The 18681-nt window shown below is 40.9% G+C and overlaps 2 protein-coding genes across 3 annotated transcripts in view; one reads left to right on the top strand and one right to left on the bottom strand.

Annotated features, from left to right (window-relative positions):
* LOC139357576 (interferon-activable protein 208-like) overlaps positions 1-18681 on the bottom strand; it is a 274308-nt gene that overhangs the window by 105924 nt on the left and 149703 nt on the right. Inside the window, exons 3-4 of one of the 2 annotated variants that reach the window (XR_011611015.1) lie at positions 15197-15448; positions 11930-14939 (exon numbers count right to left, since the gene is read on the bottom strand). The gene's annotated coding sequence lies outside the window, so the exon portion shown is untranslated. Of the gene's footprint in view, positions 1-11929; positions 14940-15196; positions 15449-18681 lie in introns of those variants that run through there. The other variant, XM_071075512.1, reaches the window with a different exon arrangement.
* LOC105493715 (matrix metallopeptidase 20) overlaps positions 1-18681 on the top strand; it is a 47820-nt gene that overhangs the window by 2777 nt on the left and 26362 nt on the right. Inside the window, exons 2-6 of the mRNA XM_011761575.2 lie at positions 5478-5725; positions 10575-10723; positions 12640-12765; positions 13571-13732; positions 15981-16122. Coding sequence (XP_011759877.1) covers positions 5478-5725; positions 10575-10723; positions 12640-12765; positions 13571-13732; positions 15981-16122 — 827 coding nt within the window. The remainder of the gene's footprint in view (positions 1-5477; positions 5726-10574; positions 10724-12639; positions 12766-13570; positions 13733-15980; positions 16123-18681) is intronic.

Genomic DNA, 18681 nt, shown 5'->3' with positions numbered 1-18681 from the left:
GCTCAGAGGAAGTGACCTTTCAGATGAACCTGAGCTGCATGAAAGAGCCAGCCACATGAAGACCCGGAGATGGGGCAGTCCTGGCAGAGGAAACAGCAGCTGCTTGGAATGCGATCATCAGGCCCATGTGACTAGAGCCAAGAGGTCAGGGAAGAGGGTCCCAAGGACAGGCGAAGCCAGCGGGTCCTCTGGTGCCTGGTGGCCTGGGTCACGCTAAGCAGAGAGAATGCTTAGAGATGCTCTCTTCTTGCTAAGTGATCTGTTAGGTCACTCGCTAAGAAAGAACAAACGGTTCCTGGAAACACCAAAGAGGTCATGTTTCCAAACACCATACACCTCTCCCTCCCACCAAAAAATCTGTACTTGAGAAGATAAACAGCTTCTTGATTTATTTAATGTCACTTGTGTCCTTTAAATTCTGATTTGCTAATTTGCATAAGTGCTTTGAAAATGATGAGACGGCAAAATGCTTACCTATTTTCATAATCCAGGATTTTATTCTGGATTTGTTTGTTTAAAAAAAATGAGTATTAATATGACATTTAAAACATATTTTTTAAATTATGTCTAAAAATAACAAAAATTTTAATTACCCCATTATTATGAACTCATAACTAAAGAAAATGAAAATACACACTGTTAATTTAGGCAGTTTTACTACCATTTTATTCTCTATGATAAAGACTTTTTAAAATTGTTATTGTCTTCAAAATGTGGTTTTTACTTTTCTAACTATTATGTAATAAGAAAATTTTGATTTTATACTATTTTCATAACATCACTTTAAACACTCAGAAATATTCCAGAATATAAGTTATAATTTATTTGACCATTTCCTTTATTTGGCAAATAGATTACTTCCATATGAATAAAGCTTCTATAAGCATCTTTGTACATCAAGCTAATTTAAACAATTATTTTTTCAGGATAGGTTTCCAGACATGGACTTAATGAGTAAAAGGGCATTTTAAAGTATTCTGACACATTTAAAAGCATTCACACTGAGGACCTCATTGGATCCTCACACTCGTGTAGCCAGTAGGGCAGAAACCACTCTATAGATGAGAAAGCTGAAACCACAAGAAATTAAAAGAATTGCAAAAGCATGTTAGTGACACAGCCTGGACTAGAACCTAGGATTTTTCAGACAGCTTTAAAAGTTCGCACAAATCTATTTGTGTGACTGTAAGGAACATGGCTGTGCTGCAGCCAAGCAGGCATAGGCCGAGGTAAACATCCTGTGTGACTCGGTGAGTTTAGGGTGCAGGCGTATATCTCCACTTGTTATCACAGCCGTGTAGCCACAACATGGGGAAGGCCATCACTTAGCTCTAAGCCACTATTGTCTGTAAAAGGTATAATTGCCCTGCTGACACTGTACAGGAGTCCTCTCACCCAGAGAAATAGAGAGCCAGCCAAAGCTATCCATATTGCGGGTGGGTGGAGGGGAGCCAGGAACCGGCTTGTGCCCAGAGAGAGAAAGAGTTAAGCTGCTGACCCTGAAGGGCGGGCCAGCCACGCAGCTGTGTGTGGGAGCAGCCGGCTCTAGCAGCTGAAACAGGGGGGACAGTGTGAGAAAGCTGCTGAAGAGAGAGCTGCTGAATAAAACCATATTCATCTGCCTATGCCCGCACCCCCTCCCTGAGGATTCTTTCAGCTATCTGCCACCCACCCATTCCCCTCAGACCTCAGCATGGGCTGGAACCTGACACTGAGCATGTCAGTGTATTCAGTGCATTTGGTGTAGTGGTGGCCCCAAACCTGACCCTGGAACCTGACAGTGACTTCGCCAAAAAAGAAAAATGTTGACGAAATGTACCTTAAGTTTCACCCTGTCCTGGAGCGTACTTAAACTGAGTTTTAAACTCTTAAGTTTCAGGAAAGACACTAAGGAAATGAACTGAATGAGGGCTTGGGAGAGAGCCCTAAGCTGCTAGCCTGCAGGAATGGAACCCCTGGCCTCCTGTACTTTTATCTGTCAGATACTGGAAGAGAAGTGGAGAGAGGATCACCTGATAATTGATCTCAATATTCTATAATTTTAACAATGAGGAAGTGGGGAAGCTTGGAAGGAAATGGGACAATTCTGGTAAATTCTGAATTATTTGTCTCAGCGCCAACAATAAGTGCTGAGCCAACAGTATGCAAGCGTTAGGGTATCACATGAAAGCAATTCTAAGCACACACCTAAGTGCCTGATAGAATATTGTGACTGTGAAAAGTATGCCAAAACCTTGTCAGTAACTTTAGCAGGAAAGTGCCCAGAGTTCTAAGCTTTCAGTACTTCAGGATATCTGATAATTCTTCAAGGAAACACACTTTCATATTTTGCCTAAAGAAATAGAGCTGAAACATTAACTGAGCATCTACTCTGAGCCTAGAACTGAGTCAAACACAGGGTTTGTATCTGTGAAGGCAAAACGGTGCCTGATTGGAAGGAGGTTGCAAACAAGCAGGTGAGAGCAATAAGAAATTGGTAGGAAGTGATGGTTTACAGTGCAATGAGACACGTGTTTTACTAGTACAAGAATCACATCTTATGGAAGCACCAACTAGGGAGAGATTTTGTTTATATCACTGCAGTGATGAATTTTTGTTTTTAAGAAGGAATAGTTTCTAATTTTATTTTTACTTCATTAAAAGGTACTGTTTTAATCCTTCCTGTATGACCAGCCATAAACCTTTCGTGCTCTCAGAATAACATCCTGTGCATATTTTAAAGAAACAAACTGTTGGTTATAAAAATTATGCAGGTTTGTAGTAAAAAAAAAAAAAAAAGTAAAAACCCTGTCTTTAAAAATAGATCATCTTAACTCCATTATTAAGGTTTAACCACTGTTAGTCCCTTAGACTGTATCTTTCATAACACTTTTCTATGATTCAAGGCCAGGATTAGTGTGAGGCAACCTAGGCAGGAAATGCATCCTGTTTTTAAAATTTTGAAATTTTGTTTATCACAGATTTTTTGGCATTGATTTTATTTTTTTTAATTCTGCATTAAATTATTATCTTGATTACAGAGTTTTTGGTAACCACCACTGGCCACATCTCAGCCCTGGTGATATGACTGGGATGGTATGACTAGATATCACTTACGTTTATAAACATGGCTCATATTGTAATAGCAGTGGTAAACACGGCAAACATGTTTTCCACTTAATTTATCATGCGCATCTTCCCTTATATAACCTATTTTGTGAGACAAAAACTAGAACGTAGAGTGTAACACATAATCTAACAGGAGAACAAAATATTTGAAATCAATGATCTCAGAGACACAGAGGACCTGGTCTTATACATGGAGCTTAACCCTGAGGAGTATAATTCAGACATTACCACAAGCATCGCATTATCACAGCATCAACGTGCACAGACAGGAACAATTCATCCAATCCACCTCATCTTGCCAAAAAAAAAAAAAAAAGGATGAGAAACATAAATACTTACTTAAGGTGGTCTAACTAGAGGTGGAATGGAACCAAATAGTCACAGTTTTGTTTCAGAATACCTAGGCTAGATTTCAGAGCCTGGGCACCCCATGTTTCCTTCCCTTTTCCTCCTCTTGGCTTCTCATCTCACCTAAGGTGTTTATAAGGGACAACAACAGGGAAAGTGATCTTCTCTCACAAGCAGGGCAGGGAGTGAAGGATCGGCTGATCCTGCAGTGAAAAAATAGAGTATCCTCTCCAAACATATGAGTGAGACTTACTCCTTTTTATTTTTTCCCCAACAGTAACGGTTCATGCTCATTGTAAAAAAATGTGGAATATAGGAATGAATAAAGAATAAATTAAGTCATCCATAATTTCATTACCCAGACATAATCAACATTAATATTCAGGCAGACTTCCTTTTATTATTGTGTGTGTGTGCATGTGTGTATATGTATGGTTTACTCAGAAAATTATTATTGTAACCTTATAAAGATTTCTTCTCTTCTTTTCTCAGTATATTGCCATTACATAAAGAGCATTCTTTCATAACATTAAATATTTATTTTTCAAAACTGATCTTACTAGAGGCCTAGTATTGCCTCATATGAATATAGGATAATATATATACTAAATCCCCTGACATAAGACATTAAGGTTACTTCCAATTATTATCTTTATATATATGTTAAAAATACGTGTGCATGATATGTAAGTAAACAATTTGCATAGTTTATATGTGGTAATATATGGCTAATATATAGGTGAATAGTATGTAATTTATATCTAATAAATAAATATATACTATATAAATACAAAATTGTAGATAATTAAATACAATCAGTGCTCTGTATCCATGGGATCTGTACACATGGAATCAACCAATTATGGATTGCAAATATTCAAGAAAAAAATCGACGGTTGCATCTGTTTCAGGGAAGACATGTTCAAAACATACATTTTTTGTAGCTTTTCCCTAGACAATACAGTGTAACAACTATTTACATAGTATTTATATTATAGTAGGTATTATAAGTAATTTAGAGATGATTTAAAGCATACAGGAGGCTGTACTTAAGTCGTATGTGAATATTATGCCATTTTATATCAGGGACTTGAGCATCTGTTGATTAGGTATCTGAGAGAGGTCCTGGGACCAATTCCCCCATGGATATGAAAGGATGACTGAACCCTTAGCAGCTCTTTGGTTATTTTCCTAAAATCAGCTGGGTAGGTGAAATTCCTGGGCCAAAGGCAGGCCTCAACCCTGTATTTGCATGCCCCTGCATCACTCGTTTAACCCTAATCCCAGCCGTGAGTCATAGAAAAGTGTTTTGAACAATATATACTGAGGGGCTTTATGTCTTTTTGTGCAAATGAAAGCCTTATAATTTATGGCTTATTTTATTTGCTTCAAGGGACAAAGAGCCTTGCCTAGGAAAGTTGTCTCATGGAAACAAATTCCAGCCCACATACTGAACACATCTGAACTCATTAAAATCCTCAGCTGAAAAACAGGTGGACCCTCTGCCTTTGTAAAGTATGACAGGCTGGAATACAATGCCTCCAAGAGTTAAAAGCATACTGATCTTGCATTATGTACAATGGAAAGATGATACCAATAACTGCTTACCAAAGAAACCAGATAGCCTTTGTTTTGCAAATTGGGTAAAGAACTTCAGAGACAAATAAGTGATCCACGGAAATAATGTTCACATCAGATTCCTTCCCTGAATTTTTTTCTTTTAAAAAAATTAAAGCAAAAATGCATATTTGTTAAATTCATTGTAGAAAAACTATAAAATGCAGGTGGATGAAAGGAAATAATTAAATAATCTGTAATCCCCACTACCCAAAACCGATCATCGTTAATAATTTGGAGTATAGCTAAGCTATATGTATACAAATATGTCTGCCTTTTTCATAAATGGGAAAATACTCTACACACTGCTTTTAATACATCAGGAATGCTGTCCCCTGCCTTACCTGAGCATGAGTATTTCCCAGACTACACTGTAGACGTGTCAGCCTGCCTCTCCATTTCAGGCGTATCTTGACAAATATTACACAAATAAAGAAGGACACCAGATTGGTGAGATGGTTGCAAGAGGAGGCAATTCCATGGTAAGGAAGATTAAGGAGCTACAAGCGTTCTTTGGCCTCCGAGTCACCGGGAAATTAGACCAGACCACAATGGACGTGATCAAGAAGCCGCGCTGTGGAGTTCCTGATGTGGCCAATTATCGCCTCTTCCCTGGTGAACCCAAATGGAAAAAAAATATTTTGACATACAGGTAATGAGATCAAGTCTTTCCAATTCAGAGAAAAAACAGCCCCTCTCTCTTTTTCCCTTTTCTTGAAAAAAATCTTCCTTCTCATCTGTATAAAAATCCTGACGCCTCACAACCGCAAGAAAGAATAAGAACTGTTTACGTCCATCTGTCAGGCAATGACAATGGGCAATTCACCAGAAAATATGGTCTTAGGATTATCATAATGACTGGCTATTTTAGGCATTTCAAACAATTTCATCAGTTAGAAACAACACAACTATCTTTAATCTAGTCTAGGATTAATGACCTGGCAGTAAAAACCAGTTTTCTTAAAACAACCTGCTTAATAAGAAAGAAAAAAGTAACTTACTAATAAAGTAATTTATTTCATTGACTCCAAAACTCTTTTATTGATGATTCAAAAAATGCATTCCATTTGAGGGACATAAAGGTGAACAGGTCAACTTTGTTGACCTTAGGGAACTCACAGTCCTTTAAGGAGAGACAGACATGCAAACAGACAGCTGTAGCTCTGTGTGAAACGTGCAAAATCATAGCTCTAAGCAGTGAACTGTGGGACCACAGTTCACATGGAGAGAGCTAGCAAGTGGCCCAGGGACCAGGCAGTGACATTTGAGCCTGATTCAAAGGCAAAGTAGAAGTAGTTCCACTCTTAGCCCCAAGCTCCCCTCACACCCTCCCTGCCCTCTTTCTTCCCCCAACTAATCCTCTGACTTCATCCTGTGTAAACCAAGGGAACACACCCAACCAGAACCTCTATCCCTCCCTGCAGTGCTCAGGGTACAGAGGCTGGAATTCCCTCTCCCAGAGCCAGACCTGATTCTGGGGCCAGGGCAGACTTCCTCCCCAGGTTGGTACAATCGAGGGCAAATTATGCATGGTACCTGCCCCTCAGCCTGAGGTAGGGGTGGACGGTGCCTGCCTGCGTGGGCCTCACGCATGCCAGATGGGTGCAGGTCAGAAAAGAAGAGTGGCCTCCACTCTTTGTGGTCCTGCCCCAGGCCTTGCACATGTAAGGAGTTTTCTAAGAAGAAAACCAGACCAAGCATATAGCAGCAGAGAGTGGACAGACTGGATGTTGATGGGCAGCATTCCCACCACCAGTGCCTAGGGCATGCGGCTGCGGCAGAGGGTCCAGGAAGGGCAATGGCAGGAAATAAGCTGGAGGGGCAGCCTTAAGGGCAACTAGAGCGTGATGTTAAGGAGTTTGGACTTTATCTCCAGGGCAGTGGAGAGCTAGGACGGGGATCAGATTTCGCTTTTAAGATGAGCACGTCTAGATGATAACTGGAGATGGGGAAAGGCTGGACTTGTGCAATAGTCCAAGCAGTGGTGTGCTAGAGCTGCCTCCTAATAGCTCACTGAAGCCAATCCTTAAAATGTCAGGAAGGTTGCAGCCACTTGTTAAGCTCCCAAGAATTTTGTGAGCTGGCTGCTAAGACAGCCATTGTTGAATTATGTAAATTTACAATTAAATAAATCACATTAAATTATATTAAATTAAATTACACTATATTAAACTATATTAAATAATTATATTATTTAATATTTATATTTATTATTAAAATATATTATTTTATACTAATAAATAAAATATATTGTTTATTATTAATATATTATTAAAATATATTATTTTCTAACAATAAATAAAATATATTATTATATTTTATATTATTTAATATTTATAATTATTTCGTAAATTATATTAAATAATTATATTAAATAAAGTATATTAAAAACAAAGGTAATAAAAACATATTGCCTCTTATTTCACTACATTTTATTATTTTCTCTGCTCATGAGGCTATGTACATCTGTATAATCTGAATGGTTCATTCATGCTCATCTCTTCACAACCTGGCATTCAGTGATGGTAAATTGGTAGCTTGAATTAGCCATAGTGAGAATATTTACAACACAGAAATCAGCAAGTCATACAAATCAAGGGGTTTTTTTTCCTCCTTGTAGAGCCACTTGTTAAACTGTTCCGGCACACCAGTGAGTCCATTTGATTAAATGAGGGGCCAGAACCCAGGGAACAGTCATGAATCCCCTAGGCCATTTGTTACCTGCTATCAGCCAATAAATCCATAAGGTGGCAGGCTGAACAAAAACATCAAAGCAATTGGGGAAGAAAAACCTCATAGGGAGTTGAACACAAAAGTGATTCTGAGATAGTAAGAATAAGGCAAGAAAAATGTATATGCATTGACAGAGTCTTTTCATAGTTTTCTTAAACTGTGTTCCGGAATTTTAGTCCATGACTATGTACATACAACAAAGACGAGAAGCATGGGTCAAGATAATGTGATACTTAGGGAAGTATAATATTCTTGCGATAAGGTGGGCAATCTTAAAACCCCTCAACACACACATTGTCCATCCACTCTTGCTCCCCAACAACTGCACCGTCCCCTCCCCATGAAAAAGGACACTAGACGCTATCACAGTACTCTGCCAGTGTAGCTACTGACTTTCAGAATAACTTCTTACAATATAACCCAAAGGGTTACAAAAAGGAAAAAAAAAATACAGCATAGTGCTTATATGCATAAGCTTTGGAGTCAGACAGAACTGGGCTTAAACCTCATTAATCATAACATGTAGATGATGAAGATGATCTTCCTCTTACGGGTCATAGTAAGGATTAAATAAATGCCACTTAAAAAGTGTATGCAGAAACAGCACATAGTGTGACTTCAAAGAATATTAGCTAGTATTATTATTGCTTTATCAAGCTCCAGACCCTGAGTCGGGGATTTTTCCATGTTCTCTTCTTCTCTGGTGCTATCCCTCTCTCCTTCCCTGTCTTCTCAGGCCAACACACACTGTCAGCTCAAAGATACAGCTGACTTATCAAAAATGCGAGGGCATGTCAAAGTAATAAGTCTACCTAGTTGTGATAAATTGCAGACTCATATTACACAGTGGGCTTGGCATATTTTGAAAGCATTAAATAGTCCCTTTGAGGGTCTTTCTGGTCTCCCCCTTCAATTCTATAGCTCTCTTCTTTTGGCCCCAACTCCTGGGGTTGAAGAGCTCCGTGTTCCTTCACTCTCAAGTCCTGAATTGAGCTAGTTGCTATCCTTTCTGTGGGCACAGTCCTTTCACTTGGGACCCCAGCATTATTGCTGTTGGTTTCTCATTGAAATTGCACCATCTGCATTATAATAACCTAGGATACCTTTCAAAACACAGACTTCTGGACCACACCTGTATCTTTAACAAGCTTCCTAGGTAATTATCACAGGTCCTAAACTTTGAGAACCACTGAGTGGGCCCTAAAACAGCTAGCTTTACTTATTTAATTAATTCATTTATTTATCAAGCAATTGCTAGGCATTTGCTATGTGCAAGGCACTAGACTAGGAGCTATAGAGAGAGAGAAAGCAGGGCCGGTCCCTGCTCATGGGGTTGGCTCTCACAGACACAGCTTCTCACTTTCATCATATTCCAGCCCAGCCCAAGGTCTCAGGTAGAAGTCGCCCTTCCTGCCTTTCCTTTGTATGTTGCCAGAAATCCCCAGACCCTGGGCTTCAGAGCAGAAAGTTCTAACAATCACCAACTCTGACTCCACTCACAGTCCAAAAAGCACTACATTTTTCTGCCTTCAGGTGTCATCGTCATACCAGTAATTGCTGAAAGTCTCACCCTTTTTTTCAGTTCCAGTGAGCCTCCACTTTTAAAGCTAGCCCTTCCTCTTTAAGAATGCATTATTTTGGGCTGGGGGGCAGTGGCTCACACCTGTAATCTGAGCACTTTGGGAGGCCGAGGAGGGCAGATCACCTGAAGTCAGGAATTCGAGACCAGCCTGGCCAACATGGTGAAACCCTGTCTCTACCAAAAATATAAAAATTAACCCGGTGTGGTGGTGGGCGCCTATAATCCCAGCTACTCAGGAGGCTGAGGCAGGAGAATCAATTGAACCTGGGAGGCGGAGGTTGCAGTGAGCAGAGATCATGCCATTGCACTCCAGCCTGGGTGACAAGAGCAAAACTCCGTCTCAAACAAAAAAAAAAAAAAAAGAGAGAGAGAGAAAAGAAGAAGAAGAAAAAAAGAATGCATTATTCTGAGGAAAAAAATTTTCCCCAACAGCCCTGGGGAAATCCTGATGAGCTCTGAATAAGAATTAGCAAAACTTCAAAACTCTACATTTCTATTTTTCATATTGAAAACATCCAGTCCCTTTGGGGAAAAAGAGGTCCTCTCTCAATGAAAACAACTTTAAGAAAAATTGACTACTTACTACCTGTGACATTTCACAAGTTTTATTTATTTATTTATTTATTTTTGAGCAAAGTCTCACTCTGTCACCCAGGCTGGAGTGCAATCACCGGATCTCAGCTCACTGCAACCTCCACTTCCCGGGTTCAAATGATTCTCCTGCCTCAGCCTCCCGAGTAGCTGGAACTACAGGTTTGCACCACCACGCCAAACTAATTTTTGTATTTTTAGTAGAGACGGGGTTTCACCATCTTGGCCAGGATGATCTCGAACTCTTGACCTCAAGTGATCCTCCCGCCTCAGCTTTCCAAAGTGCTGGGATTACAGACGTGAGCCACTGTACCTGGCCACAAATTTTATTCTTTTAAGTCAGAGGTAGTATAATAACAAAGAAAGTTAAACGGTTTCAGTACCAGATTATCCCAACTTCTCTCATCTCTCCCTTTCATTTGTCTTGTTTCACATAAAGCAATTTAACATATAATAAAGCAAAACAAGAGTTATCACTTCAGAGAAAAAATCTAAATTGTAGATTTATATTTAACAATTTTTGAATACAACATATAATTCTTGCCTTCTTTGGAGCAGTTACTGAAAAGAAAACATGTTTCTTCCGTTTTCACAGAGTATCTAAATACACAACCTCCATGAGTTCTGCCGAGGTGGAAAAAGCAGTGCAGATGGCCTTGCAGGCCTGGAGTAGCGCCGTCCCTCTGAGCTTTGTCAGAATAAACTCAGGAGAAGCGGATATTATGATATCTTTTGAAAATGGAGGTATTGTGGTACTTGGATTCCATCTACTAATTCAAAGGAGAGTTGTCCCAATACTGTTCCTTCTACATCTTTAATTCGAGTGATCACACACTTCTCCTTCACACCGTACTGTGATGGGCCAAGGCCAAGACCATGACAAAGCCATGATCTTCCTCTGGCCGGAAAATAGAATCAAGAAAATAGGAATTCTTAGCATGTCTTGTCATCATCAGATACAGCTGTAGAGTAGATTCACTGTAACAAACTTTCATTATGACTTTACCCCACTAGGGGACAAATTCTTGCAGATTTTGCTTTCCCGTTAGCCACATGACCTCATCCATTCCCATGATGGTGTTTATCACTTATATACCCCCCTCCATATTAGCCAAGAATATCCCACCATGAATCCTCACTGAAGGAAATACCTTCCACAGTGACCTTGATACAGCTTTCCCCCTGCAGCAATGGTTAGGAAAGTGTCGTTCCTGTCTTGCCCACACTTGCAGACCACCTTTTGGGAGATGTGTGAGAGGTCTGCCTCCAACTTTCCCACTTCTTCTCCATTCCATTGCTCACCCTGGTAAGGAGTAGAGGCGTAAGTTTGCACAGGGATTGGTGAGAGCTCTGATCCCTTTTCAGAGAAGCAAGTCTAGGAAATAGATAAAGGGAGGGCCAAATGGCTCATGAAATTTCTTTTCCTTCTCAGCTTCGTAACAGTCAGGGTAAGTGACAGCTACTATCTATTCCCCTCCTCAGATAAGATTTCTAAGTGTCCTTGTCATTTCAAGTCCAGATCTTAATTTGAATCTGATGTCACTGGGGGGAAAGCACGCTTAGGAGCTAGGAGAGAGAAGATCAAGCAAGTTCTGAGAATAGAGCCTTTAGAAATGGTCCTGGGTGCAACCTGGCCCAGGGCAGGTCCTATTCCTCCCAAAGGACAAAGGCCACCCCTGGTGAAGTGGCAGGGAGGGCAGTGTGACTTGGGGTAGCTTTGAAGGCCAAGGAATGAATGTCTGGCTCTCTCTTGATCTTTCAAGCTTGCAGTCTGTCCCCTAATACATAAGCCACCACAGGGACTGTGCTAGTCTACTTAGTTGTGATGCCATTGCATGAAGTCCTCTGTGCATGCACCTGAGTAGACTGCATGTCACTGAAACCTGAGAAATGGCATACCAGAACTTTGTTCTGTCGGCTCAAAAAAAAAAAAAGAAAAAAAAAAACTAACTAAAACTGGGTATCCTTACTAAGGTTTTTTAAAGTGGTAAACTATAACCCTCATTTTGTTCTTCCTCCTCCTCTTCTATTAAATCTGTAATGAATTGTTAATTAAAATAGATAATTAAACAAAAACATAAAAAAGCTTCAAAAGTTAGGATTTTATAAATGCCTTTATGACTTTCATAAGTTTTCCACATGAAAGTATGTCAAAATTGCAGATAAATTTTTGACACTTTCTTAAACTGTATTGTGCTATAGAAACAAAAAGCACACACTTGTTCAATTCACTATCACTATCTCAGCTGAATCAAATTTGAAAAGTCATTCTGCCAACAGGTTCACATTTCAATCAGTGGAGTAGGTTTTTCCATCCAATGCCCCCCGGTTAGTTCTCCTTTTGTAATCCATGGCATGTGCAAAGTCCACAGTATCCTATGTGTCAGTTAACAGATGTTGTGATAGCAACAATAACCCAAAAAAGGTGTTTTTTAATTATTATTTTTAATGCTTACTATCTTTGCAGTATGAATTAGCCTCTTTTATTTTTCAATGGGCAGTTACTCATTGACAAGTGAACTTCCTATTATAACAAATAAATACTGAAAAGTAAATTGAAGTGTCAATGCTATTCAAAATGTCCATTTTCTGTAATATGATGTGCCCTCAAAATTGCTAGAAGGACTCAATCCTGTTGGCCTTTCTCCCCACTTGTTTAGATCATGGGGATTCCTATCCATTCGATGGGCCTCGGGGGACTCTAGCCCATGCATTTGCTCCTGGAGAAGGCCTGGGAGGAGATACACATTTCGACAATGCTGAGAAGTGGACTATGGGAACGAATGGTATATATGCACAATTCACCATAACCTGGAAAATATTGTACCTTCTTCTGGGCTCCATCATGAAACCTTGAGGTTCAACGTCCCAAGCCACCCTTTAACTAGGGGGGCTGGCTAGGAAAAACAAGTAAGCCAAAAATCCAAAAGGGATCACATAAGGGAAAAAAATCCACCCCAAATTGTGTTGTAGACTTGTCTGATCTGTTTCATAGCATATCATCTGAAGAAATGGTCATCCCCTTCTCAACGCACTGCTCTCGTTTCCTTCAACAACCTAGTATTTATGATTTCTTACTTGTTCTTGGAAATAGGCTACATTCAGAAATGACCCAAGAGAATCAGTACTGTCCTGAGAAGTGTGATGGGGATGGGAATAAAGGTTCCAGAATATCATACAGGTCATCTGGAAATCTTCAGTGTGATACATGTGGATCAAAAGGTGTAGGCTGTAATAGCAGGGAACTATTAAGGCATTTGTGGTCTAAATTTATGAATTATTCCCAAATATCATTGCCACTATTTGCTCCAAGGCTCTCCTTTATCAGTCTACCAAACATCACTGATGATGAGCAAAATGGATTGATGTGCATTTCCATCCTCCCCCACCTCCAACCCCCTTCTAGCCAAGAGGGGGAAAATTTAAGTCACCAAAGCTAAGTGCCAGAATAACTTACCAAAATTTGAATAATCCAGTTAGGAAAAGGAGATGAGTTAACTGTGATGTGGGCATAAATTATCCTATAAAGATGGAAGATGGAGAAAACAAAAACCTGTGCTGATACTGTTTTTTCTCTGTCATATTGTCTAGGTTTTAATTTGTTTACCGTTGCTGCTCATGAATTTGGTCATGCCCTGGGCCTGGCCCATTCCACAGACCCATCAGCACTGATGTACCCAACTTATAAGTACCAGAATCCCTATGGATTCCACCTCCCCAAAGATGATGTGAAAGGGATCCAGGCATTATATGGTAAGATTATTACCTTCTTTGACCACTAACCCTGAAATTGGCAGGCATTCAGTCTCCAACTTAAAGAAAGTGCATTTTATCTGCATTGGTAAAGATCAATCTAGAAACCATAGCCCCAACTATGCCTTCTTGTGAAGAGCTCATTTGCCAGTTATAAATGTGTGTGTGATGTGTGATTAAATTTTACACCTTTCCTTTAGAGCATATTAGTCCTGGATAGCCTTAAAAAATATAGTCATTTGTCTGTTTGTGTTTTTCCTTTGAGTGCAGGTTAGAATTTACAAATTGGGAGAGGATGGATGTAGTTTATAGTTCATATATGTGGTGCTTACCCATTTGCAGATAAGTGACCTTATCTCCCTAAAAATAGCAATCATGATTAAAATAACTCCACGCCCAGCCATGTAGCCGATCTGCAGTTTACAAAACAGGTTCATGTGTGTAGTCTTACACCAGCCTCACAACTAACCTGTGGGGTGTGAAGTGTTTTCCTCGTTTGATAGCTGAGAAAGCTGAGGTTCAAAGGCAGTAAGTATCCTGAGATAAACTACCTCAAGTATTAGCATTCTTCTAAAAGGTAATGAGGGATTATTAGAAACTCTGTATCCAATTTTCCTTAAGGGAAACAAACCAATTAATCCATCAGAAGGAATCTTGAAACATCCTTAGACCTTGACAATTTTTCTTTAATGGATAAAAGGCAAAAAGATCTAGGAAATTGCTTTTCCCTTGAGCCCTGGAGACCTGGTTATTAGGCTTCTGCTTATCAGAGCCTCTCCCCATCTTCTCAGTGCCTAGAGGCCCAGATCCCCCAGCACCTTCCTGGGGCACTAGGAATCTGGCCCCAGGGGATCTGGAGGGTGGGAAGCCCAGAAATGGGCACACCATTCAAAATCAGTCAGATTTCACCTGAGGCACAAAAGGCAAATTTCATCCCAAGAAGTCTTCAGCCAGCTCTATCCATTTCCAGGAGGGGGAAAGCACCAGATCTGCCTGACCCTTGAGGGACAGGAAAAACACCATGAATGTCACAAACTCAGCTCCAGAGTCTTGGTGGCAGTGCTCCAATGGGAAGCAATTTCTGTGGGCCACCGAGAAGGGCTGAGCTCAAACACTTGCCTTTAGAGGTCCTTGTGCTCTGGAAAGTCACTGCCTTCGGATGGCCACTGTCACTCGGCCAGGAGGCAAAGCACATATTTTGGCACAGCTATTATGACACAGGTGAATGAAACATGAAAACATGGGTTTATGTTACAAGGGAGCATTCATATCACCCAGATGATCGCTTGCCGCTGCTGACCCTCTCCAATTTCCAGCTTCCATCTTCTCCCAAAGCCTTACCCCGCCTCCGATCTTCGCCTTGCTGCTAACCCTACTCCATCCCTGATCTCAAACCTCATCTGACCCTTATCAGAGGCCTAAACCTTTCTCTTCCCTGTGCCTCATTCCTTCCCTGCCTCTCACCTGTGGTTATGACGAGGCCTCATCAAAGAGCAGGGACCCGCCAGAGGCGACAGTCCAAGCTGTGCAGACTCATTCTTCTGGAGCTGGGGCAAGGTCCTCAGAGATGCAGAGCAGGAGGGGAGACTCACTGACAGCTCTCGCAAGATTTGGGTCCATGTTTTCCAAGACGATCCACCAGAAGATACCTTTAAGTAACAAACACTTTCAGTGTACTTCAATTCCACAAGAATTCGCTCAGTTTTTCCTGGGTGCCTAGTAAAAGACAAAAGCACAGGGCAGGATGCCAAGGAGTCTATGAAAATAATAGGAAAACACATAAGAAAATTTTCTTATTGAGAAAAAGAGAACTTAATTACAAAGAAATAATCCATGCCAATTTTTAAATTACATTTCTAATCTGGAACACTTGTAGATATCAAAGAAGTTCTATAATAACATAATGATCTTTAGAAGACTTACTATGTGCCAAGCACTCTGCTACCCGCTTTACAGGAATTATTTAATTCTCACAACAGCCTTCTGAGGTGAGTACTATTTTCATCCCTCCCTTTTAACAAGTGAGGAAGCTGAGGCTTAAAAAGTTAAATAATGTGCGGCAAATCACACAGCTCAGCAACCAGGAGAGCCAGGACTCAAACCCCGGTCTACCTGCCCTCAACAGCCATGGCCATGATCACATGTCCAGGGTGAAAGTGTACAACCTCCCCTGGGGCTCTATCTAGAACAGAAGTGTGTGAACTCCAAATTCCCGTTACCATTTTGACCAAGTCATTTTGCATCCTAGGACCTCGGAAACCATTCCTGGGGAAGCCCATGGTGCCCCATGCCCCCCATCACAAGCCATCCACCCCCGACCTCTGTGACTCCAGCTCATCCTTTGACGCAGTGACAATGCTGGGGAAGGAGCTCCTGCTCTTCAAGGGCCGGTAAGCCTCAGACGCGCCACCGACTCTCGTTGGGCCTCATCTCCACTCCCAGATAAATGTCGTCCCACAGGTCCTTGTTGCTGCCGTGTATGAAGATCATGCAGAAATGCTGCCCTATGCAGCAGGAGGGTGGTAGGCAGGGGTCTTTGGGGGAGATAGAGAACTGCCAAAGCTACTGTTTGTGGTGCACCTACTGTGGTCTTGCTACTGTGCTAAGTGATTTCCATAAATGGACAATATTTATTCTAACCCTTTTCACTGTAGAGATTAGAATCCCTAATGTGCACATAAAGAAAGCAGATCAAAGAGAGCAAGTAGGTTTCCCAAGGTGACAGTTAAATGGCTGAGCTAGGACACCAGCCTGAATTGATCTGATGTCCGTTTTGTTTAACACTTTATCCCTAGTGAGTGTGCATAGCAAATGCTCAATAAATACTTGGTGAATGAGGGTTGGCTAGCTGGATGGATGGACAGATAGGAGATTGGATAAAAGGATGGATGGATGGGATGGATGATCAGATGGATAGATAAGTGGGTGGATAATTCCAAGGCCAACATTCTGAAACTCTTCCTCTTCAATGCCTCTGGGCCTTTCACCCGTCAGGTAGCACAGAGAAGGCAGATCCCTATTCTCCCCCAACTCTGGCTTCTTGGGGAGTATGGCTGTTTTCTCCATGATGCTGGTTACTCTAATTACTTCTTCCCATGGAGGCAAAGAGAAACATAGCAACATTCACCCTATTCCTCCCTTTGCTGGAGACAGAATTCAATCACACCAGAATAGGCAGAGGCATCTCAGGAGCATTCATGTGCGGCGTTATTCCTTCTACTTCTTCAATATTGCAAAAGTGTTTATGGAGCCCATTGTGGTTTTCAAGCAGTGTAGTCTTTAGGGGTATAAAGATGGATTGATACCTGCCCCCCACCTTTACATACCCCTCAGGTATATGACTCCAAAAGCCCTGCAAGATAGTGAGACATGAGCTCTAAAAGTTAGGCCCATGAAACAAAACAAGAAGCACGTATCTGGGAAGATCTAGAGAGAGTTTCCCAAGGAGGTGACGTTTGAGAAATGTGATGTTCCTTATCTTGTATGCTTTTGGGGATATATTGCTGAGCTACTATTATAAGAATACTTTTTGCTCCTTCCGCACAGAAAGTAACAAAGTAGTTTTAAAAAAGCAAAATTTACCCAGAATCCCACCACCTGGAGTGTATCAGTCTGCGGGATTGATACCCATCCATCCTTTTATCCAGTCTCCTATCTGTCCATCCGTCCAGCTAGCCAACCCTCATTCACCAAATATTTATTGAGCATTTGCTATGCACACTCACTAGGGATAAAGTGGACATCAGGTCAATTCAGGCTGATGTCCTAGCTCAGCCATTTAACTGTCACCTTGGGAAACTTACTTGCTCTCTTTGATCTGCTTTCTAATACCATAGACCAGGTAGCTTAGACAAGAGAAATTTATTCCTCACAGTTTTGGAGGGTAAGAAGTTCAAGATCAAGGTATCTGCAAGGTAAGTTTCACTCTGAGGCCTCTTTTCCTGGCTTGTAGGCAGCCGCCATCTTGCTGTGAGCTCGCATGACCTCTTCGTGTACAGCGAAAGAGGGAGCAAGCTTTCCAGTTTCTCTTCTTATAAGTGCACCAGTCCCATCATGGGGCCCCTACCTTCATGACCTCATGAGTCAGGAATGTCCTCTTCCAGCACTAACCCTAACTACCTCCTGAAGGCCCCATCTCCAAATACCATCCCACTGGGGGTTAAGGCTTCAACATAGGAATCTGGAGGGCACATAACGCAGAGCATTCCCATTGTTAACCATATTGTTGTGTGTCCCTCCAGACGTTTTCTCTGGATAGAGAGCTAGATATTGTACATATGGGAGTGGGGTGCAATGATTTCCACAAAAATAGAATTTTACTAGTGGTGTTGATTTATAAAGTTTTTTCACTCACAAAATTTTATTTTTTCCTGTCAATGAATTTTAATTCTCATCCTTAGATATATCATTACTTATTTAATCAGTCCCATACTGGATTATTTCTAATTTTTAAAAATTAGAAAGAGCTTGAACTAAATCTTTGACAATGGACAGACATTCACTTTTCAAATGCAAATTAGAGCCAGGCCCAGGAACCCAGGCTTTCACAGCAGAGTCAGTGGGATTAAGTTCTGGCCCTACCGCTTACTGATGAGGTGATCCCCAGCAAGTAATATGCCAGACACATAGTGTCAATAAATGGCAGTCACTATTCTTAAGAGTGGGAATCAAAAAATATTTATAATGGCAGGGAGGCTTATAAACAGCTTCAGGTATTTAGAGAACCCAATTGATTCTTTTGTGTTACTAATTTTCTGATGATTATTTATTTTTAAGACACTGACCATTGATGTTCTTTTTCTTGAGTATTACCAAAAAGTACATCAAATGGAATTGGTAGGCAACGACCCAGAAGTAGTAGACCAGGTAGGGCAGGAGGAGCTTGGAGCACAGATCTTAGTAACCTTGGCTTCATCTAAGGGATATCATTCAGGCTCCACTCTCCCAGA

This window comes from Macaca nemestrina, chromosome 12, assembly GCF_043159975.1.
Source record: "Macaca nemestrina isolate mMacNem1 chromosome 12, mMacNem.hap1, whole genome shotgun sequence".
NCBI classification, from domain to species: domain Eukaryota; kingdom Metazoa; phylum Chordata; class Mammalia; order Primates; family Cercopithecidae; genus Macaca; species Macaca nemestrina.
The sequence above is the reverse complement of the archived record's forward strand: the minus strand, read 5'-3'. Positions and strand labels throughout refer to the sequence as shown.